At 38.9% G+C, this 25,330-nt stretch overlaps 6 protein-coding genes across 6 annotated transcripts; 3 read left to right on the top strand and 3 right to left on the bottom strand.

Moving 5' to 3' along the window:
- Positions 1-319: 319 nt before the first annotated feature.
- On the bottom strand, positions 320-2,257 carry MONOS_8028 (uncharacterized protein; the record flags this gene model as incomplete). The annotated part of the gene is made up of 4 exons (XM_067878402.1): positions 320-327; positions 560-1,618; positions 1,696-1,819; positions 1,913-2,257. 4 exons carry the CDS (start codon positions 2,255-2,257, stop codon positions 320-322), a joined length of 1,536 nt encoding a protein of 511 aa, XP_067725360.1.
- Positions 2,258-5,180: 2,923 nt separating this feature from the next.
- MONOS_8027 (uncharacterized protein) lies at positions 5,181-7,074 on the top strand. Its single transcript, XM_067878401.1, has 5 exons — positions 5,181-5,273; positions 5,351-5,575; positions 5,658-5,972; positions 6,086-6,183; positions 6,276-7,074. The coding sequence occupies exons 1-5, from the start codon at positions 5,242-5,244 to the stop codon at positions 6,353-6,355; spliced, it is 750 nt and encodes a 249-aa protein (XP_067725359.1). The 5' UTR covers positions 5,181-5,241; the 3' UTR covers positions 6,356-7,074.
- Positions 7,075-7,077: 3 nt separating this feature from the next.
- On the bottom strand, positions 7,078-12,526 carry MONOS_8026 (Structural maintenance of chromosomes 3, SMC3). Its single transcript, XM_067878400.1, has 11 exons — positions 12,493-12,526; positions 12,356-12,431; positions 12,193-12,231; positions 12,027-12,094; positions 11,890-11,961; positions 11,752-11,831; positions 11,597-11,675; positions 11,407-11,524; positions 10,210-11,314; positions 9,469-10,069; positions 7,078-9,346 (listed from the first exon to the last, which is right to left on the bottom strand). Exons 1-11 carry the CDS (start codon positions 12,505-12,507, stop codon positions 7,388-7,390), a joined length of 4,212 nt encoding a protein of 1,403 aa, XP_067725358.1. The 5' UTR covers positions 12,508-12,526; the 3' UTR covers positions 7,078-7,387.
- Positions 12,527-12,960: 434 nt separating this feature from the next.
- MONOS_8025 (putative flagellar associated protein) lies at positions 12,961-16,075 on the top strand. Its single transcript, XM_067878399.1, has 5 exons — positions 12,961-13,075; positions 13,218-13,433; positions 13,492-13,681; positions 13,763-15,657; positions 15,777-16,075. Exons 1-5 carry the CDS (start codon positions 13,001-13,003, stop codon positions 15,903-15,905), a joined length of 2,505 nt encoding a protein of 834 aa, XP_067725357.1. The 5' UTR covers positions 12,961-13,000; the 3' UTR covers positions 15,906-16,075.
- Positions 16,076-16,103: 28 nt separating this feature from the next.
- MONOS_8024 (ATP-dependent RNA helicase DDX5/DBP2) lies at positions 16,104-19,087 on the top strand (the record flags this gene model as incomplete). Its single annotated transcript, XM_067878398.1, has 4 exons — positions 16,104-17,472; positions 18,001-18,085; positions 18,201-18,642; positions 18,719-19,087. 4 exons carry the CDS (start codon positions 16,104-16,106, stop codon positions 19,085-19,087), a joined length of 2,265 nt encoding a protein of 754 aa, XP_067725356.1.
- Positions 19,088-19,400: 313 nt separating this feature from the next.
- Positions 19,401-24,647, bottom strand: MONOS_8023 (uncharacterized protein; the record flags this gene model as incomplete). The annotated part of the gene is made up of 3 exons (XM_067878397.1): positions 19,401-21,124; positions 21,243-24,546; positions 24,636-24,647. 3 exons carry the CDS (start codon positions 24,645-24,647, stop codon positions 20,160-20,162), a joined length of 4,281 nt encoding a protein of 1,426 aa, XP_067725355.1. The 3' UTR covers positions 19,401-20,159.
- Between the last annotated feature and the right edge of the window lie 683 nt (positions 24,648-25,330).

The following is a 25,330-nucleotide window of genomic DNA, read 5'->3' as shown; positions in this document are numbered from 1 at the left end:
CTATCTTTCTTAATTTATTTATTTTTTTCATTGTCGTCTTCAATTTTTTAATAAGCTGCACAGAAATCGAAAGGGAAATCGAATGATTTTAAATAACGGCAAATGAAGAGAAAAGCGAGCAAAATGATAAACAATATGAAAAATTTGCGAATTGAAAAACGAACAGCGCGAATGGCGCAACGAATCAAAAAAATTGCAAGTTGAAATACAAAAAGAACAAGATAAAGAGCAGCAAAAGACAAACAAAGCAATAAAAAGATGCAAACAGCACAAATTATAAAATCATCAAGATTATCAAGAAAATGACAAGAAAGTTTCTTTAAATAGCTAGAAAAGTTAAATGGAGAAGAGTAAGAAGAAAAGAGAAAAGAAAGAATAGAATCTATTTTGTTTAAGAGAAGAAAAAGCAGATAATTCAAGAAAGAAGAGAAAGAGAAAGAGGAGGAAGAGAAAGAGGAGGAGGAAGAAGAGGAAGAGGAGGAAGAAGATGATGATGAACGAAAATGAAAAGAAAGAAATAAAACAAATGCCAAATATACAATTAAAAATGAAATCCAACCAAGTGTTTCAAAACAATCAGAAGATTGAAAAGAAGCTGAGGAAGAAGAAGAAGAAGAAGAACGATTAGAACGTTTAGAACGTTTAGAACGATTAGAACGATGAGAAGGATAAGAATAATAAGAACGAGAAGAGGAAGTGGTTGGATAAGAAAAAGAAGAATAGGAAGAAGGAGAAGGAGAAGAAAAAGCAAAGTGAGAGGAAGAGGAAGAGGAAGAATGAGAAGGAGATGATGATGATGATGATGATGATGATGATGATGATGATGATGATGATGATGAATTTGATTTAGAAGAAGGAGTCCAAAAATATAACTGTCTGTTTGCAGAACTGCTGTAAAATGGATGCGCAGGCGATTCATCATCAAAAGAATCTGATTCATTGTTTTCCAAAATAGAAGTCTTCTCATTCTTCTTCTTGTTCTTCCTCTGCTTCCTCGTCATCTGCGCTGTTAGTTTGTTTCTTTGTAAGTTTCTTCGACTATTTCGTGTGTTTTCTCCACTTTTGATCTGATCTTTCTCTTTCTCTTTCTCTTTCTCTTCTTCCTCATTTTCCTTTTCTTCCTCCTCTTCCTCCTCTTTCTCTTTTTCTTTCTCTTCCCTTCCGTTTTTCTCCTCCAATCCGTTATGAGCTCTTCTCATTTCTCTCATCTCTAATTTGATTCGCCTCGGCAGCCTCTTCGCCACACCCCACAGACAAAACACTTTGGTAAAGTCTTCTATGTCCGCCGTTCCTTTTTCTTTCTTTGTCTTTGGCACCAACAACAGCAGAGCTATGAGTGCTGCTATCTGCTTGTCAACACTTGTGTCACAGCGACTTTCAAGGAAATGGCTAGCTCTTTTTGCAGAAATTCTTGTCTGTTCGGATAATTCATACAACTCATCCAAATCAGCAGGCGTCGGAGGGCGGAGCGTGCACAGCTCAAAGAGCACCATTCCAAGCTGCTGAAGATCAGACGTTGAATTTGAAAACGTCTGTTCTGCTGCTGGCGATGATGAACTCGAAGACGAATCTGTTGCTTGTCCATGAGTCAAGGTCGGCATTTTGATTCGAAATATGCCTAATCGTTTTGGTCGCAAATAATTTTATGAACAGATTTGTGTAAAATGAAAAAATTCGTAAAAAATTTGAACAAACCTAGTCTTGCATGGCCATCAGGAGTTAAAAGAATGTTTTGCAAATGGATGTTGCCATGCTTTAAATCAGTCTTAATGTATTCAAAAATTCCCATCAAAATGTCTGAAATAATTGTCCATAATTCCTTTTAATAATTAAAAATAAACATACATGAATTAAAAAAAACACCATTAAATAATAACTGATTCTATCTTGTGAATGAATGCTTAATACAAACTTCATTCGAATAATGCTTTCCTTCACTTTTTCTCAGCTCCACATCATCTTTCAGTACAGTGCCCTCTTGGTCTTCCGATTCAATGTACAAATCGCAGCCACCAAAAAAAGTTATATTCACAATGCTTTCGGTGTATGGACTTTTGATTTTCTGCCCTTTTGAAAGCTTTAAGTTAATATCTTCATTTGCAAAATCAAAGCTATCTTCAAAATGATAATGTTTCAAAATGTTCTTTTCTCCACTTGTTTTAAACGCGCTGAACACTTGATACTCATCAGTAGAATGCAAAAATTCCACGTGTTCATCTTTAAAATACAGCATTTCAATGATGTTTTTCAATATCATCAAATTTTAAGAAATTTTAAATTCATAAAAGAGGCAAACATTTCTCTAAAATGCTTTTCTCAAGTTTCAATTCATTTGACAATTGATCCATCTTTACTAATTCAAGCACACGAAAAAATAAGTGCAAAAAAATGAATTCATTGGGATAAAATGGAGTTCAATATTTCACACTTTTCAAAACGCAAATGCAAATCTTTATTTAAAAGTTTTATTTTTATAAAAGGAGCTTATTTCAGATATTGATATAATATCTATGGGTGGTGATCATTCAACGATTTTTTATCCGAGGAGGTCAATAATTAATTATAGGCTCAGTGCATTGCAATTGAGCCTCTACAACACATACTTTTATGTGAAACTATTGGTCGATCAGTTAATGTTATTTCTCAATCATTTGCTCAAAATTTTTAAAATCTTGTTTATAAAATCGCTTTACACACATAGAAAAATCCATGATATTCATTTTTCCGATCCAATGAATAAAAGAATTTTTAAACAGATGATCTTTGATAGCAATGTTAAAAAAAAAAAAAATGAAAAAAATATCCCAAAATAACTTTAAATATGTTTTTCGATCAGTTCGAATATTGTTTTTCTTGTGATACTGCATTTCTAATTTTTTTGGCATGCTGCTATTTGACAAGACATTTGAAGTGCAGGATGTCTTTGGAATTTCCGATTTGAAATAGCAAGATGGTTTTTCTTATTACAGTTTCAAAGATATCCACAATTCCCAATCAATTCAATTCAAATTGTAAACAAATTCACACTTCAGCAAAAGAGAATAAAAAAAACCTTATGAAAAAAAGTTTATAATTTAATACAACTGAAAGACAATTCTTTTTAGATGTGCGAATATATTTCCGGGATCGTTCCACGTGGGGATGCGCTTTATGTGCAAAATAATGCAAATGAAATTCTGACCTTTGGTAATTCTTCATTCACAAGATGCAAAGTTTCTTCAACAAAAGGCGAAAGAATTTATGTCTTGAAAATAGCCAAATGTTTTGTTTCTCACAAATCGTTTTCTCAATATTTTGCAATGGCTACGAAGGATTTCGAAAGAGGAAGCGTTCAATTAAAGAATGTTCATAATCAGCCGATGGTTAACCTTTGTTCTTTACGAAACTATTCTTCCAAAAATGTCGAAGGGTCAATTGATCAATATTCAATAATAAATAAATAACAAAAAGAATGAATTAGGAAATATTTTTAATGAATTGAAGGTCACTTAGCTCTGAAGAAATTTGAAGAAAAGTAATAGAACAATGGAATTCTTCTGGCTAAGTAATCGTCACAAACTATGTGTTTTTAATTTGTTTCTATTTCCGTTGCGCGATTGCAGCTTACCAACAAACAAACTGATTTAATAAAGGGATTCGATTTTCCACTGCCTTTCCCACAGCAATGCAAACGAAATGGAGGAAAAGATATTGTTCTTCATGAATCAACAGAAGATAGCATAGGCTTAAGTTACCATTGCCCGGAATAAACAACAAACAATTTGGAGAAATGTTTGTTGAAGCAGTTGAAAAAGAAATTGCCAGAAATGAATTTGGACGAACAGGATATATTTCCTCGAAAGAAACGCAGCTAGATATTCAAGAAAAGTTTGCATAAGGGTTAAATGGATCTCGTCATTGTGAAACTATCAGCCATTGTATACCAAACTAATTCCATAATTGGTGAAGGACATCGATACACAAGCAGGAACAATAACAGCGACCAAGGGAACTAACTACTATGACAATACTTGTTTTGCATTTGGACGAAGCGATTTGAGCACATCAGAACAAACAAAACTGAAAGAATCTGGCTTGTTTCTTTTTTTGATTCTTCTATTTTTTTAATTTTATTTATCATTTTTTTTTTTGAATGTTTAGGGCTTTAAAAAATGAACTTTACCTTGATAAAACAAAAGTGATTGCCGAGTACCATCAGGAACATCGCAACTGACTCGTTTTGTGTATCAGTGCTGCTGGGAATTTTTGATTTTCCGACTTTGGAGTGATAAAAGTTTGAAAGGTGACATTGTGAACGAACTTCGTTTTACAAGAGAAGCAACAAGAGAATTGGAATCGCTGATTAAATGAGTGAATTGGAAGAGAGGAAAAGGAGAGGAAAAAAGAAATGAAAAACAAAGAAGAGCTTGTTTTATTGAGATGGCTCCAAACACTCTCTTTTTACTTTAGGAACAGTCGGTTGTGGAATGAAGATTTTGTTAGGCTTTTCAGCAGCATTGTTCAGGTGTGTCGAGCATCAAAAGATTATTGCAAAGATATTTGCTATCGGAGCATTGATGCATTGGAAAAGACAACGGAAAAAAGAAATGTGAAGATTAATGCATTGCTGAAGAGCAGAGCTATTGATGCTGTTTTGAAGGAGATTCATCGATCAAAACTGAATTACAAAACAGAATTTCTTTGCTTGCGATTCTTTACGAATATTTCAGAAAGACTAAAAGACGAGGAGAAAGATGAAAAAGAAGAAGCGAAAAGAAAGGCAACCAAAAGCAAGAAATTTGGAAATTTGGAAAAAGAAGGACACAAAGACATTGTTACATACTTTCTTGAAACATTTGATTACTTCAGCCAACAGTATTATCCGGCATTATCATTACATTTAACGGATTATTTTGTGAATACACGAGATAACGAAATGCTTCGAGCTTTGCAATTCAAAAAATATATAGTTTTTCTTTTCTCATCATTTCACAATTCAACAAATAATTGAGTATTTTTGTGAAAGGGTTTTTTTTTCGAATTTTGATATTTGGATAACTCGATATTTCGTTCATTTATTTTTCTAATCCTATGGTTATAATCTCTTCTACCAAAATAATCTTTGAATAATAAAAAAATTTGACTATAACGAACTTCTTCCAGTTTCGAAAATACACTCCAAACGAAATGAATTATTTATTACACATGTGATCATATCAAACTTGGATAATTGACTTTTTCTTTAAGAATATCACTCATAGCATGTCTTTTTACGATGAAGATATAATAGATCAGTTTGAGGATATAAACTTTAAACAAAAAGCACTCTATTCTTGAATTTTCTTTTCTTTTCATTTTTTTAATTACAAAGATCACAAGAATCTCCTCGATATTATTCTAGATTTTCAAAGACACAACCAATTTATCGACGCTCAATCAGTACATCAAATTCAATATCAAGAGCATCACCATCAAAAAGACTTAGTCAAACAACAAAAACTCAGACATTGATGAGGCGTTCTTCAATTTCAAGATCTTCTCGAAGAGCAATAACCAGACAATCTATGAGTCATACACTTAAAGAAGATGAAGATTTGTTTGAATGCAACATTTTTTAAGAATTTATTTAAATTTTGAGCATTTTTGCAAAATATTTTGCAATTTTTTCGAATATTTAGTCACAATCGCTATGTTGTGAGAAAAGAGCGATCACCTGGGCCAATATATGATCCGTCTTCTTCCGCTAATTTTACACACATTCGAATGCCTTCGACAGTTTTCCCTCATGACGATCGACAAAAGTACTTTGTGACAAAGACAATTACAAAAGGACCTGCATATGATCCCGTAATTGATAGTTCTTCAACAAAATGGTCACAACCAAAAATAGCATTTCCAAAAGATGCGCGAAAAGATTGGTGCATTCAGAGGACACCTTTTGACGGTGAATACCATTCACTACCTCCACCAACTGTTGTCTCCACAACGCAAAGGTTTGAACATAATGCAAATTCTTCTAATACATTGAAAATGAATGCTCATTCTTTAAATTCTTTGATTACATGTTATTTATTGTGATTTTTATTGAAAAATTCATTCTGAATAGAGCTCGCACCCCGTTCTTTCCATCTGACGATCGGCAAAAACATTTCGTAAGCAAAACCGTTTCGCCTGGTGTGGGATCTTATAGACTACCTTCTTCTGGTTTGCTTTGTAATTTATATACAATTATTTATGATGAGTTTTGATTCGAATATTAATTAAAAAAAATTTTTTCATCCGAAAATAATACAAAGTTGGAGTCAAAAAAGCCACAAAAGTTGGTGGTACGTTTTCTGTCGGCACCAGAGATACAGCTGGGTGGTGTTTTTCTTAATGAATATCTTTGTCTGTTATGAATAGAAAAACAATCTTGAGAGAATCATATCATTGCCTTTCAAAAAATGTCTCAGATAGTTTTAGAATTTTCATTTCTTGTTGATGACTTCAGCTTTCGTTTGCATATGATTTATATGGCATGTTTCAAACGTCTATCAAATCTGCTTATTTCAGGAACTCTGAAATATCAATTGCTTATTTCTTGATGATACTCCACATCTGTAATCGTTGTAGTTTCATAATTATTCATCTTTGTTGGTTAATTGACAGATTAACTCAATTGCTTTTCTTTCGTCTTTTCTGTTTTGGTGAACTATTCATTTGTGTAGCAAGGCTCCAATGGCCGTAGAATTACATTACATTGCATTACATTTTTATATGTAGATTGTTTCTTGATATGTTTTTTTTAACATTATTATTATTCAAATAAAGTCTTTGTTTTTTTTGAAGTTGCACACTCCAATGATATACAAATTTTGAACAATTTAAAGTATAATGCTTTCAGTTATTTGGTTGCTTAGTGTGATAAAATAAATTGTGTTTTTCTGTTTGAAAAATGAAGTTGCTTCATTTTTATTTCGCAGTTTGCTTTTCATTTTGTTCTGTATCATTTCAGCCGTATGTTCCCTTCTTTTGATGTCAGTATCCTCCGCATTCACAAATACTGACGCAAAAGATTGAAGAATGTTTAACATCATAGCATTTTACAAGTTCAAAGGCTTTATAAATTATTAAGAGTATTGAGAATTCCTTGCAACATTAAAACAAAGAGGAAGGCTTGGAAGTGAAGAAAAAGGAAAACGAAGAAGAAAGCATTCAAACACAATCGCAGATTTATAAATAACATTATTTGAAGTTCACGAGAAGACAATGAAAGCAATTGAAGCATTAAGAGGAAGGATAAAAACGACGACTACCTTAAAAGAAAACAAGTGAAATATTAATTGATAAAAATGATGAGTAAATTACAATTAAAAAATATAAAAAAAACATTTTTATTCTTTTTTAATAAAAATTATAATTTATAATCTTACTCGTCCTCTGAGTGATTGTCAGAATATCCTCCACGCAAGCCAGCTCTCACGTCTTTGCGCCTGGCAACTTCCTCATCGTCGTCTTCTCCTTCTTCGTCTCCTTCATCTTCGCTCTGCTCTTCCTCATCCATTTCTTTGCCTCTGCCACCCTCAGCTTCGCTTTGTTCGCGTGTTTTAGTTTCTCCCCCACCTTCTTTTCCAACAAACTGAAGTGCCTTTTCCTTTGTAATCATGTCAATCCGCGAAATGCGTGACTCATACGTCACTTTGTAGAATGAATTTCCGACTGCAACAAGCTCAGGCTTAAACGAGCACACCACAAACTGCACACCACTTTCGGCGATGGTAGTCATCAGATGTGCCACCCGCGAGCGGAACGACGCGTCGAGTGCTGCATCGATCTCGTCGAGAAGATAGAAAGGAGCAGGATCTGTGCGCTGAATGGCAAACATCAGCGCAACAGCTGCCATCGTCTTCTGCCCACCAGAAAGCGCAGAAATAGACTGAGCATTTCCGCCTCCTCCGAAGGAAACACGAAGCGAAACGCCAATGTCTTCATATTCGTCGTTGTCCTCATCCGCTTTTTCATCTCCTTCTTCATCTTCATCATCAATATCAATCACATTCGAAGAAGATGAGGAAGAAGAAGCTTTTTGCTTCCTTCTTCCTTTTCTTTTGGGTGCTTCTTTTTCTTCACTTTCATCGTCATCAACTTCCATTTGCCCTCTCTTCTTGTTCGCCTTCTTTATTTCCTTTTGTTCCAGTGGCTTGACTGTCATTTCAATCACTTCATCGTCGTTTTCATCTTCTCTTTTTGCGTTTTCTTTTCCTTTCTTCTTTTTCGAGCCAGCTTTTTTGCCTTTTTCTTTTTGTATCTTTCCAGTCTCCTCTTCGTTTCGCTCCTCGCTTCCTTCTTCATCAGACTTATCTTTGCGCTTTCTCAGCAGCGTCAGCTCTCCTCTGCCTCCATCCACAAACTCCCGCATAATCTCACGAAAGTGGTGTGCAACTGTCTTCATCGTCATCGTCAGCGCCTCTTTCTTCTTCTTCTCCAGCTGCTTCCCCAGTTCCTTGATAGCATCCAGTCCAGCGATCAGCTCTTTTCTCCTGCCTTCCATTTCTCTCCTTTCCTCTTTCAGCGACTCTTCAACTTCGAGCGCCTTCTTGTTGACTTTGCTGAACTGCCTCACTTTCTGTTGTGCTGCATGCAGCTCGCGATATTTCTCTTTCAGAAGCTGAGGTGAAAATTCAATTGGATGCATCTCTCCAGCCATCGAATCGTCGATCATTTGAGAAGAAGTTGATGATTGACTTGCAGAAGAAGAAGATGACGCAGAAGAGGAAGAGGAGGAGGAAGAAGAAGAAGCTGATGTGGAAACGACTCTGAGATCGCGGAGTCTTCGCGAGTATTCCTTTTGTCTGTTTTCAAGCGACTGCTTTTCAGCTCTCAAACGCGAAGCTTTTGCCTCAACTTCGCTCACCTTCCATTTCGCATTCTCCCAGCGATGCGATGCTTCGTCTTCAGTCACAAGAAGATTGTGCTCTTTCATCATTGCAGCATCCACAGCCTCGCCCAGCTCTTCGATAAGCTTCTGCCCATTCAGCACGTTCGTGTTTGCCTCGACTGCCTCCTTCTGTAGCTCAGCCAGTCTGTCTTTCCTTCTGTTTCCGCTGATCGACGACAGGCGCTCTCTGACCTCCCTCAGCCTCCCGTCGATGCTCGTCTTCAGCCGCAGTGTGATGCCTGTTGACTGCGCCTCCATCCGCTGGCGCTTCTTTGTGACAGCCAGGAGAGACTCCCGCAGCGCAGGCAGCTCAGACGACAGCACACTCACAGAAACACGCTCAGCAGAGGACAGCGTGTCGACAGTGTCTGAGGCACGTTCAGCTCGAAGAGATGTCTCTTTCGCTGAAAGGCGAAGAATAGAGGAAGAAAGAGAAGCTGTTTCTGAAGTCTGAAAAGAAAAGGAAATATTAAATTTTAGAAAAATTAATTAAAAAAGAGATTTTATCAGATAATTTAATAAAAAAGATTAGAATTTGATGTTTTAAATTTCAAAAATTAAATTTCGCAAACGATATCTTTAATTTTCGCCTCCAGCACTTCGAGTTCTGTTGACAGTTTTCTGTCTTCTCTGGATGCATCTTCAACTTTTCTTCTCCACTCAGTCCATTCTCTTTCAATTCTCTGCTCTTCTTGTGAAGCTGACGAAAGCGCAGCCTCTTTCTCCTTCAGCTCTGCTCGAACTGTCTCCAGCTCTTCTTTGCCTTCCACCGTCTTCTTCTGCATGTCCGACTTCTTTTTAATTGAATGCAGCACAGAATGTGTGGGATCGAAGTATCCTCCTTTCAGAGCGCCGTCTTTCTTTGTCTGCAGCCCTTCGCGTGTGCAGCAGTCGATGTTGTGTGTCTTGGATATCGTCGATGCAACATCCATGTCACGCGCAATGAGCGTCTGCCCAAACACAAGTTCCACAGCTGGCTTGATTTGTGGGGCAGTTTCTACACACGAAGAGGCCAAAACAGCGTCTCCAGGCAGAATGTACGGGTGCATTTCCACTTTGCGTGGTCTGATGGTTGAAAGTGGGATGAATGAAACACCTCCGGTGTCGTTTGCCTTCAGACGGCGAACAAGCTCTGCAGCTGTTAGTGGACTGTCAACCACAACATTGAAAAGACTGAAATGAAACAATGAATAAAAATGAATATCATCAACAATTTATATACAAATGAATTGTGAGCACAATATTATTTAAATGTTCAATGAAAAAAAAAGGAGGGGGAGGAATTGAATGGCAATAAAATTCAGCAATCAAACCTTGTATCTGCAATGATTTCAATAGCTATTTGATCAGCTTCTTTGACAGTTATGAGATCGCACAATGGGCCAAACACTTTGTTCTTCAGCTCTGGTTCGTCCTGCATCCACTGCCGGATCAGCCGAATGCCCTGCGACTGATATTTGTTCATTCGTCCTTCGCTCATTCTGTCCAGTCGCACAATCTCATCGCTCAGCTGCTCCATTCCGAGAACAAGATCAGCTTCGCGCCTCCATTTCTCTTTTCTTTCAGTCACCAGACGAGAAATACCCGCCTTTGCTTTCTCTCTTTCTGCAGCAAATCTTCCTTCCTGTCCCTTCAGCTCCACCATCGCCTTGTCCGCAGCTTCTTTCTCTTTCTTCACTTGTTCAATGCGCACTCGCATTTCTTTCGTTTCTCGTTCTGCGCGCTCCAATGCTTGCCTCTTCTCTTTGAGTTCTCTCACAATCTCCTTCAGCTCCCCTTCTATCCACCGATCTCTCTCTGCTTTCGACCCAAACTTCTTTCCTCTCGCTTCCTTTGACACCAAAAGTCGCACTTGCTGTTCTTTGTCTTCGACGTCCCCTCGAATCTTCTTTTCTTCCTGTTGAAGTGATTCAATCTGCTGTGCAAGTTCAACCATCTCTTTCTCCATTCGCTCCTTTTCTGCCTTCTTTTCTTTCTCTTCTTTCAACAGTTTCGCCATTTCTGCCTCTTCTTCAGAAATCAACTCTTCTGTTTCATTTAACTCATATTCCAATCTTCCCTTCGTCGCGACCAAATTCATCTGATTCTCCTGTTCATTGCTCAGCTTCTTCTGCAGCGCATCAGCCTGCTTCGAAAGCTCAGCTCTTTCCTCTCGCAGTCTCAACACTTCTGCGCTTATCTTCGCCTCTGCTTTTTGCCTCTCTTCGACCTCAGTCGAGGTCTGGTTCTCTCGAGACGTAATGTCTGTGAGCTGCGCACCAACAACCTCCAATTCCATTTCCATAATCTCTGATTCCAGCCTTCGACAGGATGCATCTGCCTTTTGAAACTCTCTCAGCTCTTTTGTTTCTTCTGCCAATGATTCTAATTTCTCGTCCAACTGAGCCAGAGATTCTTCAATACCTTCTAATCGCTTTTCTATAAAATAGAAAAGAAAAAGAAAAATATTAACAAAATAATTCATCAATTAATTAATATTGTAATTAAAATATTTATCTTTAATAGCATACCATCTTCATTTATCAGTCGTTGAGATTCTGCTTTTTTTTCATTGTAAATTCTTGTTCCTGCAATTTCTTTTAAAAGAGCAAGACGAGCTGAGCTTTTCATCATTGCAAGTTCAGTTATCTTAAAAATTAAAAAAAGTGCATGCACAATCAAGTTTTTAAAATCAGCATTTATAACACAAATTATTCCAACCTTTCCTTGGGGAACAATAAAAAAAGGATTTGAATGAGAAATTCCAGCACTTTCCAGCAAATTAATAACATCTTCTTTTCTAAAAAAAAATACAAGATAAAAGCAATCATCAACGTTGCATTCCTTAACTTTGTTCTTAATAATATTTCTCATACGGTACGTGCTTATTATCAATAAAATAATCATTGTCTTTGAAACCCATTTCTCTTCTAACAATAACTTCATCCTTCTCAATCTTAAGAATTCCATTAAAAATATGAAATAGTTTTTCCTTGTAAAGAAAAATCACAAACTGGCATTCTCCTTTCAACATTGTCAAAGAAAATTTCAACAATTGTTCTTTGAACTGGTCCTCCGATGCCATCCTTTAAAGTTTGATGGTATTTTTTTATTTCATAAATAAAATCGAATTATAGATGATGAAGCATACATGATGAAATCTATGACTCGCTTCTTGAGATATAATTGAATCCTCATCTCCAAGAACAAATTGAATTGCTGTTGCAAACAAAATATTTTGACAAATTGAATAAATTATTTGAAAATATGAAATTTTCGCATTTTATGATGTAATAATTTTCAAAAAAAATGCCAACCTTCAAAAAAATTCGACTTTCCAGAGCCATTTCGCCCAACTATGTTTTTAGTAAATTATGAATCAAAACCCGTTCAAATTATAAAAATCAATAAAATACCGCGCGCAACAAGAAAAAATAAAATACATCATTAATATTTTAAAAAGTAAATAAATTCGCGAACCAATGATATTTACTCCAGGAGAAAATTCTTCAAAATCCACTTGTTCCTTATAGCTCTTAAATCCTCTGATGATAACCTTAAAAACAATTTAAAATGTAACATATTCATGTTCGAAATAATTTCTAATTGCAACGTACCCGCTTTATATGCATAAATAAATATTTGACATGTAACCACAATATGTATTTGATAATTCAGTTTTGAAATTGTTCACATATATTTTATCTTTTCTTGCGATCAATTAAAAGAAGCGCAAACAACTGTTATTATTGAAAGACATTGGATTCAAAAATTGTATGTCAAGAAATATTAATCATTTCCAAATACTTGTGATGAAAGTTTTTGAAACAAAAAATTATTAAAAAAAGGTAAGGAAAAAACTTTTCTGAAAATATATTAATCTTATATTTATAATGAAGAAAATTTTCAACTCAAAAATGAAGAATATAAAAAATAATTTTTAATTTATTGGAAATATTGATGAATTGGTTACTTCATCTTTTTATTTTTTCTAAAATAAATATGATAGATTACTATTCTCAATATCTTATATGGTGATATGTTAATCACAAATTTTAATAAATTAATGAAAAAATACATTATGGTATAAAACGTTAATTTGTTTTTGTTATTTACCAGTGAGAAATGGAAGAAGACAAGATTGAAGATCTTGTTTTTGATCCATTACAATATGAGGCATTAGAAAGAGATAGTCAAGAGGTATATTGCTTTATTTTGATGCCATTGAATATTTCATTATATATTTTGACTGATTTTCATTTCATTAACGTCAATCGCACTTATTAATCGTTATTCTATCATTTATAAAATATGAACTATCACTGTTCGAATGTGTTTATAGACACTTGAAGAATTAAGGAAAATTTCTGCTTTAAATGGTTTTCTTGCTGAATATGAAAAGCTTGCGAAAGCTATGAAAAAAGGACACGAAAGCGAGATGAGACTTGTTCAACGATGCAAAATATTAATTGCGGATCGGAAAAGAGCTGTTCTGAAGATCCAATCAGCAATGAATATTGCAATTGAAGATTCAGGGACGATTGAGACTTTTCAAAAGGTATTAAAACTTTTCAATAACTGTAATTTTAATACTTTATTCAATTTTTGTTTTGCAGGAAAAAGAAGCATTGCAAAAAGCACTTGATGAGGCCAAAGCTCATACGGTTTATTTGAAAGAAGCAACAGATCAATTAAAACTGGACTTAGCTGACAGATCAAAACTTCTTGCAAGTGGACCAGAGTTATCTGGAGAATATAAGCGAACTCTCTCCGAGCTTACAGCCAAAAAGGCACAACTTATTAAAGGTTTTAAAACATTATTATGTAACGAATCGTATTTATTTTTTTGTCAATTGCATTATTGGATTCATTCCAATGTGAATATAGATAGAGATGCTATTTTCAAAAAGCTTAATGACTCGCGGAAAGATCAAGGAGAAGCAACCGAACGTAATGTGCGTCTTCGTCAGGATGTTCAAGGAGTGAAAAAGCAGATTGAAGGCGTGGAAAGGCAAAGTGATGACAAGCGGCAGGAGATTGAAGTGCAGAAGCAGAGGAAGATACGAGCAGACGAAGAGGCGAAGCGGCTGAAGCACGAAATCGACGAGATCAACTCTCTCATTGTCAACGAGCAGAAGGAGGCAGCAGCTGTGACAGCCAGCATTTCGCAAATGGCTGGTGTGGTGAGCTCGCACAATGCAGACATTGAGAAGAAACAGCAGGAGATTGTGGCAGTGCAGGAGCAGAAGGCGAAGGCTGAAGCTGATCTGAAGCGGGAGAAAGAGCGTGTGGCGCAGCTGCGTGCAGAGAACGACAGTGTGATGAAGGAGATAGGGGAAGTGCGGAAGAAGATAGCGGAGACGCAGCAGCAGACGGCGGAGTGTAGGCGATCAAAGGACAGAATGACACAGCAGCTGAAGCAGGTGGAGGCACGAAGGGCAGAATTGGAGAAGGAGAGGATCAAAGAGCGTGACCAGCTGCACAACTACGAGGAAGAGCTGGAGGCGCAGGAGAGGGCGAACAAGGATGCTCGCTTGCTGGTGGAGACGTATGAGAAGAAGCTGCTGCTGCTGCAGAAGAAAGTGGTGAGTGATGCGCAGGAGACAAAGAAGAAAGAAGAGCTGAAAGAGCTGGCGCTGATGGAGAAGCGGTTTGTGGAGTCGCACATTGCGAATGCGAAGGGAGACCTGGAGAAGCTGAAGAGGGAGATTGAGCAGTTTGAGGCAGAGAAAGGCAAATACGAGGGCCATCTGAGGGAGGCGCAGGACTGGCTGACGCAGCAGACGAAGGCGAAGGACGGGAAGATGGAGGTGATCACCAAGGCGCAGCTGAGTGTGGACGAGCAGGCGGCGAAGCTGCGGCAACAGCAGACGCTTCTGGAGACAGTCCAGACAGAGCGGAACTTGGGGAGCAGGAGGCTGATCAGCGCGCAGGAGTCGAACCAGGAGCAGCAGGCGAAGTTTGTTGCGCTGGAGCAAGAGATCACGCAGCTGAAGGAGACAATCAAGCAGTCAGACAAGGCGCTGCTGGAGGAGAACATGAAGCTTGACCAGATTGTGGCGTCGGCAAAAGTGCTGCGGAAGAAAGTGGTTGAGTACGAGGCACAACTGGCAGTGGCAGAGGAAACGGTGAATGGACATAAAGACCAGATTAAGCAGCTGCAGCAGATCATTGCGACGTCTGAAGCACAGATGCACAGGGAAGAGGAGGAGTACAAGCACGTGATGGGAGAGAGGCAGGTGCTGAGTGCGCAGCTGATTAAAAGAGACCAGGAATTGGCGTCGCTGTATGAGAAGATGATTCTGCAGCAGGCGACACTGGAGAAAGGGGAGAACCAGTACAACACGACGGTGGAGCAGATGCAGATCACAAAAGAGCGGGTGATTGCGCTGAAGGCACAGGTGGATGCACTCACAGCGAGAGTGTCTCTGTTGGACGAGCTGAAGAGGGAGGCAATCAGATTGGAGGCAGACATCAGGGCAGAGCAGCTGAAGATCAGAGGAATGGAAGACGAGCTGGCAGCGCCGATAAATGCGCATAGATGGCGCATATTGGAGTCGGTTGATCCAGAATGCATCGACATCCTCAACAGAATACACATCCTGCAGAAGAAGCTGATTGTGGTGGCGGATGAGCTGACAGCAAAGACGTCGATGATTGACGAGGCGGAGAAGGCAGCAGCGCAGCTGACGACGCTGCTGAAGAAACAGCCGGGAAGAGAGCTGAAGGAAGAGGTGGAGCAGGCACGCGCACAGCTGAAGGAAAAGGAAGGAAGACTAAAAGTTTGCTGTTATTTTCTTTTTTCTTTCTTTTTATTTATTTTTTTTTATATATATTTTATATTTTTGATGATATTTTGAATGTTATGTTCAATTGCACAATTATTATTATTTTTAACCAGGTTATCGATTCTGAGCTTAAAGCTGTGCGAGACGAAGCTGCTGGATACACATCACAAATTTCTGATCTCAATGCAGAGCTTGAGTCTCTCCAGACACAATATTTGCAGAAGATGAAATCAAGTCAATAATCATTTCTGTGAATATCGAAAAAAGCATTTCTTAAAATCATTTTCACATTTTTTTTCTCTCCCAACCACATTCTTTTTATTTATTTGTAAATCTTTTAAATAATTCACTTCACCTTTTTGTTGTGATGATGTTCTGTTTATAATAAAAAATTAAGGGAATTTTCATTTAACCAAAATTTAGATTGATCTTCTTCCAAAATGTCTGGTTGGGATTCTTCTGGGTCAGATTGGGGTGGATCATCATCTTCATCTCGTTACGATTCTAATCAATGGGATCATTCCCTTCACAATCCAAGCGCAGATGCCTCAAGATATGATGATTCTTCGTCATATCGCAATTCTTCTGATTTTCAATCTTATGGAGTTCCCTCCGGAGGATATCGAAGTGGATATGGAGGCCATTCTGGTGGCGGATATGGAGGTTACGGTGGTGGACGTTTTGGAGGAGGTTTTGATCGTATGGGCGGACTTGGGTCCAATCTTCCTCAAAATATAGATTTTTCTGATGCACCTCCAGTTAGAAAGGATTTTTATGTTGAGCATCCTGAAACTGCGCGCCTATCAGAAAATGATGTCCAATGGTTTTACAGAGAGCATCAGGTCACTGCTATTGGAGAAAACATTCCAAAACCTTGCATGAAATTTGAACATGCAAATTTTTCTTCAGATATCATGAACGCCATTGCACGCTCTGGCTTTAAAGAGCCAACTCTTATCCAGCAGATTTCATGGCCAACAGCTTTATCTGGAAGGGATCTTATTGGAATTGCAGAGACAGGATCTGGAAAGACACTGGCATTTGCTCTTCCTGGAATCACTCATCTTTTGGCTCAACCTCCAATTCGTCGAGGAGATGGACCAATTATGCTTGTTTTGGCTCCTACTCGTGAGCTGGCAGTACAGATTGAAACAGAGATGAGAAAATATTGTGGAAGAGTGAGAACTGTATGTCTGTACGGTGGTGTTTCAAAGGTTCCTCAGATGCGACAATTGAGAGAAGGTGTAGAAGTAGTTATTGCTACACCTGGACGATTGATTGATCTTATTTCCGCACAATGCACAAATCTGAAGCGTGTGACGTATCTTGTTATTGACGAGGCAGATAGATTACTTGAAATGGGATTTGAAGAGCAGCTTCGCAAAATTGTTAGTCAAATTCGGCCAGACAGGCAAACTCTTATGTGGTCTGCCACATGGCCTAAAGATATTAGGCAACTGGCTTTTGATTTCTTAAACCAAAAAACGACTGTTCGTTTCCATATCGGAAGTATCGAGATACGTGCGAATGCACGAGTGACTCAGCTGTTTACGTTCTGCTCGATCATGGAGAAGCAGCACAAGCTGGTGAGTTTTCTAGAGGAGAACATGCGGGATGGGCGTATCCTGATATTCACAGACACAAAGAGGATGGCTGACGAGCTGACGACGCTGCTGCGTACGAATGGCTTCCCTGCGCTGTCTATCCACGGAGACAAGTCTCAGGGGGAGCGTGACTGGGTGATGGCTGAGTTTAAATCGGGCCGGTCATCCATCTGCATTGCCACAGATGTGGCATCGAGAGGGATTGGTGTGAAATGAAAATAGGGTGTTGGAATTGAATAGTGTAAAAATGAGCATTAATAATGAATAAATAGTTTTATTATATTGCTTAAAGAGTAAAGGCACACCCAATGTGAAAGCTAATGCAGCGTGAATTCTTGCAGGCTTGCTGACGATGGCCAATGATCTTTCCTTGATTGCACTTTTTTTCACTGTTAATTCGATGAGAAGAGAAAAAAAGGTCTGATCTTGGTCACGTAATATGGCAAGCTTTTTTTGTGTCACATAATTCTGCATTACTTCCATTGAGTTTATATTTAATATCGCTTTTATTACTTGTTTTGCAATTCATTATTTTTGTGAATGCTTTTCATCAGCTTGCTTTCTCTGTGGAATTTGAACTGATTAATTTTCATACATTTTATTTTTTTTTTAAATCAATTACATATTTTTTGCGGGAACGCTTTATTTTATTTTATTTATTTATTTTCATTAATTTGTTAACTTGTATTTTTTTTTTTTATTTTCCATTTCAATGATCTTTTATTCTCTTTAGATGTGAGTGATATTAAGTATGTGATTAACTACGATGTACCTAAAAACATTGAGGATTATGTACATCGTATTGGTAGGACTGCGAGGTTTGTGTTTTTAACAATACTTATTAATAACCTTAACTTTCATTTTTATTATCATCAATATTTAACATTAATTCTCTATTTGTCTTTCAATGCGTCTACCTATGAATGTGTATAGAGGTAAATCGACTGGTACATCCATGACATTCTTCACAGATGAAGATGCACGTCTTGCGAAAGATCTTGTTGAAGTCATTTCACAATCAGGACAGCAGGTTCCTCAGAGGCTGAGGGAATATGCATCATTGCGCTCAGGATTTGGAGGTGGAGGAGGAGGGCGAGGAAGATATAGCAGTGGTGGAGGAAGAGGAGGATACAGATCAAGTTATGCCACAGGTCCAAACAGCTATGAAATTTATCGTCCCCCAGGGTCTGATGGTGGAATGGGTCCTTCTTCTTATGGAAGCAGAGACCCGTATGCTGCACGTTCCTCTGCCTCTGGCGCATATGGCTTTGGTGCGCCATCGTCATATTCATCCTCTTCTTCATCTTCTTCCTCTTCATCATCTGCATCTGACTGGCAGGCGAAGTCAAGCGCAGCACCTGCCACACGCAGAAGTGTCAGTCCGGCACAATCTGATGGATGGAATTCACACAGCCCTGTTTCTCGTCATCGCACGCGATCTCCGCCATCAGGAATCAGCAGAAGCAAAGCACCTGATCGGAGCAGAAGCAAAAGCAGAGACAGAAGTCGGAGCAGAAATAGGAGCAGGAGCAGAAGTCGAAGCTACAGCAGAGGAAGGAAGAATGAATCTCGCCATGGAAGAAGCAGAGGATACAGCCAAGAAAGAAGAAATAGCTGGACAAGAGACTCAAGAAGCCCTGCCAAAAGCCGGAGTCGGAGCAGAAGCAGAAACAGAAGTCGCAGCAGAGACAGAAGAAGCAGATCGAGTCACTACCGCCACCACACCAGCCATCATCGCACACACTCCAGCCGCCCTGCTCATTCTTCGTCTGGCTCTGTGTCTCCTCCACGGCACTCATCTCGCCACCATTCATCTGTGAGGCCTGTGCCAGCTGCTTCGTGGGATTCTTCAATACCATCTGCATCGCCCTCGCCGTATCCCACACCCACACCTGCTGTTCCGATGCCTTCGCCTTCTCCACCGTATACGCTTTCTCCGTCTATCACGGCACATGCCAATCAGATTCCTATTGGGCACCATTAAAAGCGGGAAGCAACACTCACGTTTTCTTGGAGAATCACTGCAATTTGATTGATTGCTCCAAGAAAGCATTCACTTCATGATTATTCAGATAAATTCTGATAAAGTCACCTCATTTTTTAGAAAATGGAAAGGGAAAAAAGAAGAAGTTAGTGATGAAAACGTCTTTCTTGAGTAAGCAACAAAAAGTGGTTGTTCTTTGAGGAAATGGAAAGGATAATGTGTAAAAATATGAGTGTAAATATGTCAAGAAAAGACTTTATAAAAATCAGAAACAACGAAAATTGAATGAAATGAATGTTGAACTTGGAAAGAAAAGATAAAAACATAAAACACATTAACGTAAAAAGAGCTTCATAACCATAGAAAAGTCAAATGAAACAAACAAAGTCACAAAAGCAAATATTTAAATGCTAACTTTGCTGGAACACGAATATGAACGAATGAAAATGTATGAAAAGAGAATGAGTTGATTGTAAAAAATGGTAAAAGCTCGTAAAAACATAACAAAATATGATAAGAGAATCAAATAAAACAGAGAATTGTACGGATAAAAAAGACAAACATATACACCACTGATATAAGTTTTCTATCAGCCATCAACAATAATGTGTGCAGACAACATAAACCCAATATAAGACAACTGCTTGAACGAAGCACAAGCAGAGCACTGGATGCAACAATTGGGCAGGTAAATTCAAACATACAGGAGGGAAGTAACGAAAAGAATAAGATGGATTGTTTTATTGATTAAGCAACAATTCATAATATCGTCAGATAAGAGCACTTATTATGAAGAATGTAATCAATAATACAATTAAAAAGCCTTTAAATTTCTGGGTTCCTTTTTGATATGACCTCACAATCTGAACAAAGAACTAGTTTCAATGTCAACATCACCATTAATAAGACTAATATAATGTTTGAGACGATCCAAGTGGATCCATCTCAGATGATGAGTGCAGCCTTGAGTGATGGCGCGGAGAAGGCGAAGCAGAACTAGCAAGGGAATTTGGCTGAGAGTGGCCAAAAGAGACAAGCGACTCAGAGGCAGCAAGCAGGGCAGTGGTTGAGTTTGCCTCCTGACTGCGGGAGAGGGGGGCAGGCGACTGGCCAGGTAGTACAAGAGGCGAAGACGGGGAGGATGCAGACATCTCACTGGCTGACTGTTTCTTCGAAATGATTGGCTCAACAGTTCTGTTGTGCTCCTCGTCGTCCACCCCGCTCTCTCCCCAGAAGTGAATGCGCATCCACTTCGAGATGCCCAAGTCGAAGTCCATGAACTCCTGCAGCCCCCACACGACAACCGAGAAGATGCCCATGAATCCCATCAGGTTGGACAGCAGGTTCGCGTAGAATGAGAACGGCTTCTCGCGCTGCACCCACGTTGTCTGCAGGATGTTGATGTCCTTCTCAAAGTTCACTTCCAAGTTGAGGCCGTACTCCTCAAACATGTTTTCGTTCGATGATGTTGTCCCCAAGTCGAATTCAGTCTTCAGAATCTGTGCACCTTGGTGTGTGTTGTCTTCCTGATCCACAAAACGCGATGGAATGATCGAAAATTTGATCCTCGCTGGGTCTTTACCTTTGATCACATCGCCGTTGGACGTCTTTCCATAGAGCGAGTGGAATGAAAGACGGTCTGACTCCTTTTTGAACTGGATTCCTGTGTCGACCGTCATCGACGCATAGATCGCAAATGCATGTGCCTCGTTTTCGGTGGATGAAATTGTGATTTGCGGATCAAATCCGACGTCTGGGAAGTTCATTCTGGACAGCCCAGCCTTCATTCGGATCTCGCAGTGCGCGACTGTGTTGTGGTAGATGTGGGAGGAGGGTGTCTGTCTGCATTCGGTTGTGAACGGATTGTTTCCATCTTTGAAGTTTGGTTCATTTTGTTTGAGAGGTGGGGAAATGAAAAGAAACATATGTTTAATATGAAATAAAAAAATAAAAAAGTTAATAAATGATTGTTTAATATAAGGGATACAAACTTAGATCGAAGAATCCACGAGAGTTTATCAACAGTGTATCTGCACATTTCCCCCATCCAGTACTTTCTGAGACGTTTTGTACGCCTTGAACACATGTTGCATGCATGTCATACATCTTAAACAGGAATTCAATGTAATCGATTGATGACTCCTTCAGTTTGGCCTTTGAATACATTGCAGATGAGATCAGTGACTTGTTTTCGGTGATGTTGTTTGCCACGAACTCGACGACAATCACAGCTGCTGCACAGAACAGGAAGCAGATGAAGGTGACTGTCACATACGATCCAACTTTCGACTTCCGCAGGATCTTTGGCGATTTGTGGAGGAGCTTGTCGTAATGCTCTGGGTTAGCATCAGTGAATGCATCAATCACATACATCTTCTTTCTGCACGGGCAGCAGCACACAACAACACCCATCGCAAGACCGATGCAGATGCCAGACGCATAGCAGATGACCATAATGTAGAATGACCAGGAATCGAGTGTCTCGTAAAACGGTGGCTGGACATCGTCTTGTGGCTCTGGTGGGAAGTCGTCTGTATTTGTGGTTGAACCAACAGGGCAGTATTGCGCAGATGCATCTTTGCTGAAAACATCGTTTGATGAAGTGTACGAATATGAAGAAGTAAATGCTGCGTCTGATGAGTTGACATAGCCTGCGTTGCTTCGTAGTGAGACCAATCTGTTTGATGTTGCACTTGTTCTACACTGTTTGCATGTTCCTGCACCAGCCTCGTCGTTGTATGTGCCTGTTGGACATGCCAAGCAGTGGTATGGCGAAGTGGATCCGAATGTGCCGGCAAACGAACCCGGACGGCAGACGGTGCAGGAGTCAGCATTCCAGAACTTGTTGAACGAGCCGATGGGACACAGCCCACAGACCTCGCTGAGGCCTCCTTGTCGCGTGCGGTATGTGCCCAGTGAGCACGCAAAGGAGGAGTCCAGCACATAAATCATCATCTGGTTGTGCGGCTGCTGCGACGTGGGCACGTTTCTCCCAATGATCATCCCTCCGAATGTGAAGATTGTTCTTCCGTAGTAAACGCCAGCTGCTCCAGTCACTTTTGGCATCTCAACAGCATTCACCTCGTGCTGGTTGTACACAACAGGCGCATTCAAGTTTTGAAGATCAACAAATGAGATGAAGTTCTGTGTGTCTTCCTCTTCCACTCCTCCGATGGCGATAAATCCGTGTTCTGTCTCCAGTGTCAGGCTGTTCAGAAGAAGCGGAGAAGGTTCTGTGTCTGTAATTCCGAGTGAAACGGGGTCAGAATAAAAAGCATATGTAACAGTCATATTCTCTGTGTCAGCATGGAATGAGGGTTCTTCCAATGTTCTATCCAGCAGCACAACATCAATCACGTTGAGTGGCAGAGTGAATTCGCTCATTCCACCTCCTATTACAAGCACATCCCACTCGTTGCCGTCAATCATCCTAGTTTCTTTGTGTATTGCAGGTCCATTTCGTGCAATTAATTTGTACAGAAGCTGATTCGACTTTATTTCGTTTTCTTTCTTTGCGTTTGACGTCGTTGGCTTCACAAACAGCGGAGGGTTATTTGCCATGTTGAACTGAGTAGAAGGAAGATATGCAGCACCAATCTTCATCCACTTCAGCGTTACCAATGAGAAACGCCAGATCTCGTTTGACGATGCAGCGCCTGTATAACCCCCGACTACGTATATGCACTTGTGCAGCACAACAGCCGCAGCATTCACCAACCCCGGGCAGCGGAAGTCGTCGAGCGGATCGATGCGCATCCAATTTTTTGTAAGTGTTGAATACGACCACAGTTCGTCCTTCACTTCAGTTATCCCTGTCTCTTCATTCTTGCCGTACCCTCCGTACACAAACAGTCGCCCAGCATGCTCGCAGAATGCAAAATCAGACACAGCAGGGCCTTCCAACGACTCAGCTGCAATACCAGCAGCTGACCATCGCTTCGTGTTGAAGTCGAAGCTGTGCATGTCGTTCATCAGTACTCCACCTTCCCCTATTCCTCCGTAGATCCACATCCTGTTCTTGTACAGCAGTGCCCTGTGGTGCGAACGTGGAAGTGGAAACTCTGGAAGGCTGTCTGCCATTTGGGTGAATGCGAGTGATGCTCCGTTTGAGCCGTGCGAATTTGCCATGACGGGTGAATACAAAATCGGTGTTGACTTTCTCTTTGGCATCTGAAGCAATGGATCAGAAATTTTATTTGTTAATTCAGTTTCGATTGTGTTCTGCTGATTATTAGAAGTTCCTTGTGAAGTGGCTGTGGTGAGGAACTTCACTCTGGCCATGTCTCCCAATACAGCTCCATTTCGATCTCCTCCAAACATAAACATCACCACCTCTGTCGGAGCTGCTGGATCTTTCATGACTAAAAGTCCACAAAGACGTCTCCAGTATCCAGATTGGGTGATGGGATAGACTGTTGCAACAACATTGCCATCTGAGCTGGAATCGCTGGACGAAAAATCATAAACAACGATATCATTCAGTGAACATGTTTGAGTTGAGAAATCAAATCCGCTGTAAACATAAGCTTTTGTTTCAAAGGTTGCAACTGTTGCTTCTATTCTTGCTTTTACTGTCATTTCTGTTCCTAGTTCGTCCACTATTTTGCATTTTTGCCATGTTTTCGGTGTTACTGATAGATTAAGTCGATACATGTCTTGTTCATACTTTCCTGAAATTGTCATTCCTCCAAAAATATATAAAAAATCGGTTGATAAGTAGGCTCCTCCTCCAGTTCTTCCTTCAGGAGATGATGAAGAAGAATCGCATTCAACTTGTGTCCATTCTCCATTTGTCACATCCCACTCCCACACATCGTTCTGGTTTCCATTAAAATCTCTACCTCCAAAAATATAGAACTTTCCAGAGTTGTAAGCAAAATGTGAACCTTGTCTTGGAGATGGTCTTGTTGCTTGGGTCAATTCCGTCCAGGTATTTTCCTGGCAATCAAAAACAAACATATCATTTGATAAGCCCAAAGGACCTTGTCCTCCCCAAAGATAAAATTTTGTACCATGCACAAAATATGCAAAATTTTTTCTTTGTGGTGTAGTCAAGTCGCCATTAGTTTCAACTGATGCAAATGTTTTTGAATTTGCATCGTAAGAAAAAATATTCGTCAAGTAACCACCAGATTCATCCGTTCCTCCAAAGAAATATATTATGTCATCTCCATAGCCTGGTAATGTTACAGATACAACGGCTAGATGTTCCCTTGGAGAAGGTCCAATGCCACAACTTGGATATTTTTCAAAGGAAGAGCATAATGTCGCTGGAATAACCGAGCTTCGAACATTCTGAAGAATGACAAAAAACGTAAACGTCAATATAAAAATATTCATGATTTGTTTGTTTTAATTAAAGAAAAATGAACTGACAAAAAAACCAAAATGCCCATTATCTAAATTTTTCAAACATTTTTTTAATGAGTTTTAACTAGCAGAAATTCTTAAAAACATATTTTTAATAATTTTCAATCTTCAATTTGTGTAACAAGAATATATAAATTTGAATATTGATGTTACAATATTTACAAGTTGGTTTATTGGTTAAGAAAAATGTTTTTGCTAAATAAAAAAAATTGAATATAAACATTTGAAATATTTCCAAATTGAAAAAAAAAATTTTTTTTTCTTTTTTTCTTTCTTTCTTTTTTAAGTTCATTTGGACAATAATTTTTAATATCATTTTATTTCATTCAATATTTTCGTTTGAAAATTTCACTTGAATGTTAACAAATGAACGCTAAAAAAATGAAAAGGCTTCTCAAAGACTTCCACATCCATGTTAAACAAGATATTTGTTTTTGAAACTGTCGTGATGAATTTAACAGTCGAATACAAAATCTCTTGTCAACGAAAAAAAAAAAAAAACTTGTGAATAGTATACACCACGAAAAACGAAACAATTTCAAAAATAATATCCCATTCAGTCACAGCTTTTAGACTGTTTCCCCCAAAATCATCAAAAAAAAAATAAATCATCACAACTTAATGTTTTTTCATCGTTTTCAAAATTTTTTTTGATGGAAATTCATCTATTTCAAAAAAACACTTTATTCATGAATGAAGACAGAAAAAT

This window comes from Monocercomonoides exilis, assembly GCF_001643675.1.
Source record: "Monocercomonoides exilis strain PA203 chromosome Unknown scaffold29-1213020, whole genome shotgun sequence".
Classification (NCBI taxonomy): Eukaryota; Preaxostyla; order Oxymonadida; family Polymastigidae; genus Monocercomonoides; species Monocercomonoides exilis.
The sequence above is the reverse complement of the archived record's forward strand: the minus strand, read 5'-3'. Positions and strand labels throughout refer to the sequence as shown.

Excerpts from the sequence above, each read along its gene's own strand:
- MONOS_8025 (XM_067878399.1), top strand. The coding sequence starts at position 13,001 with ATGGAAGAAGACAAGATTGAAGATCTTGTTTTTGATCCATTACAATAT. Across the intron at positions 13,434-13,491 it reads CGATTGAGACTTTTCAAAAG|GAAAAAGAAGCATTGCAAAA; the intron begins GTATTAAAACTT and ends TTTGTTTTGCAG. Across the intron at positions 13,682-13,762 it reads AAAGGCACAACTTATTAAAG|ATAGAGATGCTATTTTCAAA; the intron begins GTTTTAAAACAT and ends ATGTGAATATAG.
- MONOS_8026 (XM_067878400.1), bottom strand. Across the intron at positions 11,962-12,026 it reads CGAGTCATAGATTTCATCAT|GATGGCATCGGAGGACCAGT; the intron begins GTATGCTTCATC and ends CAAACTTTAAAG. Across the intron at positions 11,525-11,596 it reads TTATTGTTCCCCAAGGAAAG|ATAACTGAACTTGCAATGAT; the intron begins GTTGGAATAATT and ends TTAATTTTTAAG.
- MONOS_8027 (XM_067878401.1), top strand. The coding sequence starts at position 5,242 with ATGTCTTTTTACGATGAAGATATAATAGATCA. Across the intron at positions 5,576-5,657 it reads CTTAAAGAAGATGAAGATTT|TCACAATCGCTATGTTGTGA; the intron begins GTTTGAATGCAA and ends TCGAATATTTAG. Across the intron at positions 5,973-6,085 it reads GTTGTCTCCACAACGCAAAG|AGCTCGCACCCCGTTCTTTC; the intron begins GTTTGAACATAA and ends CATTCTGAATAG.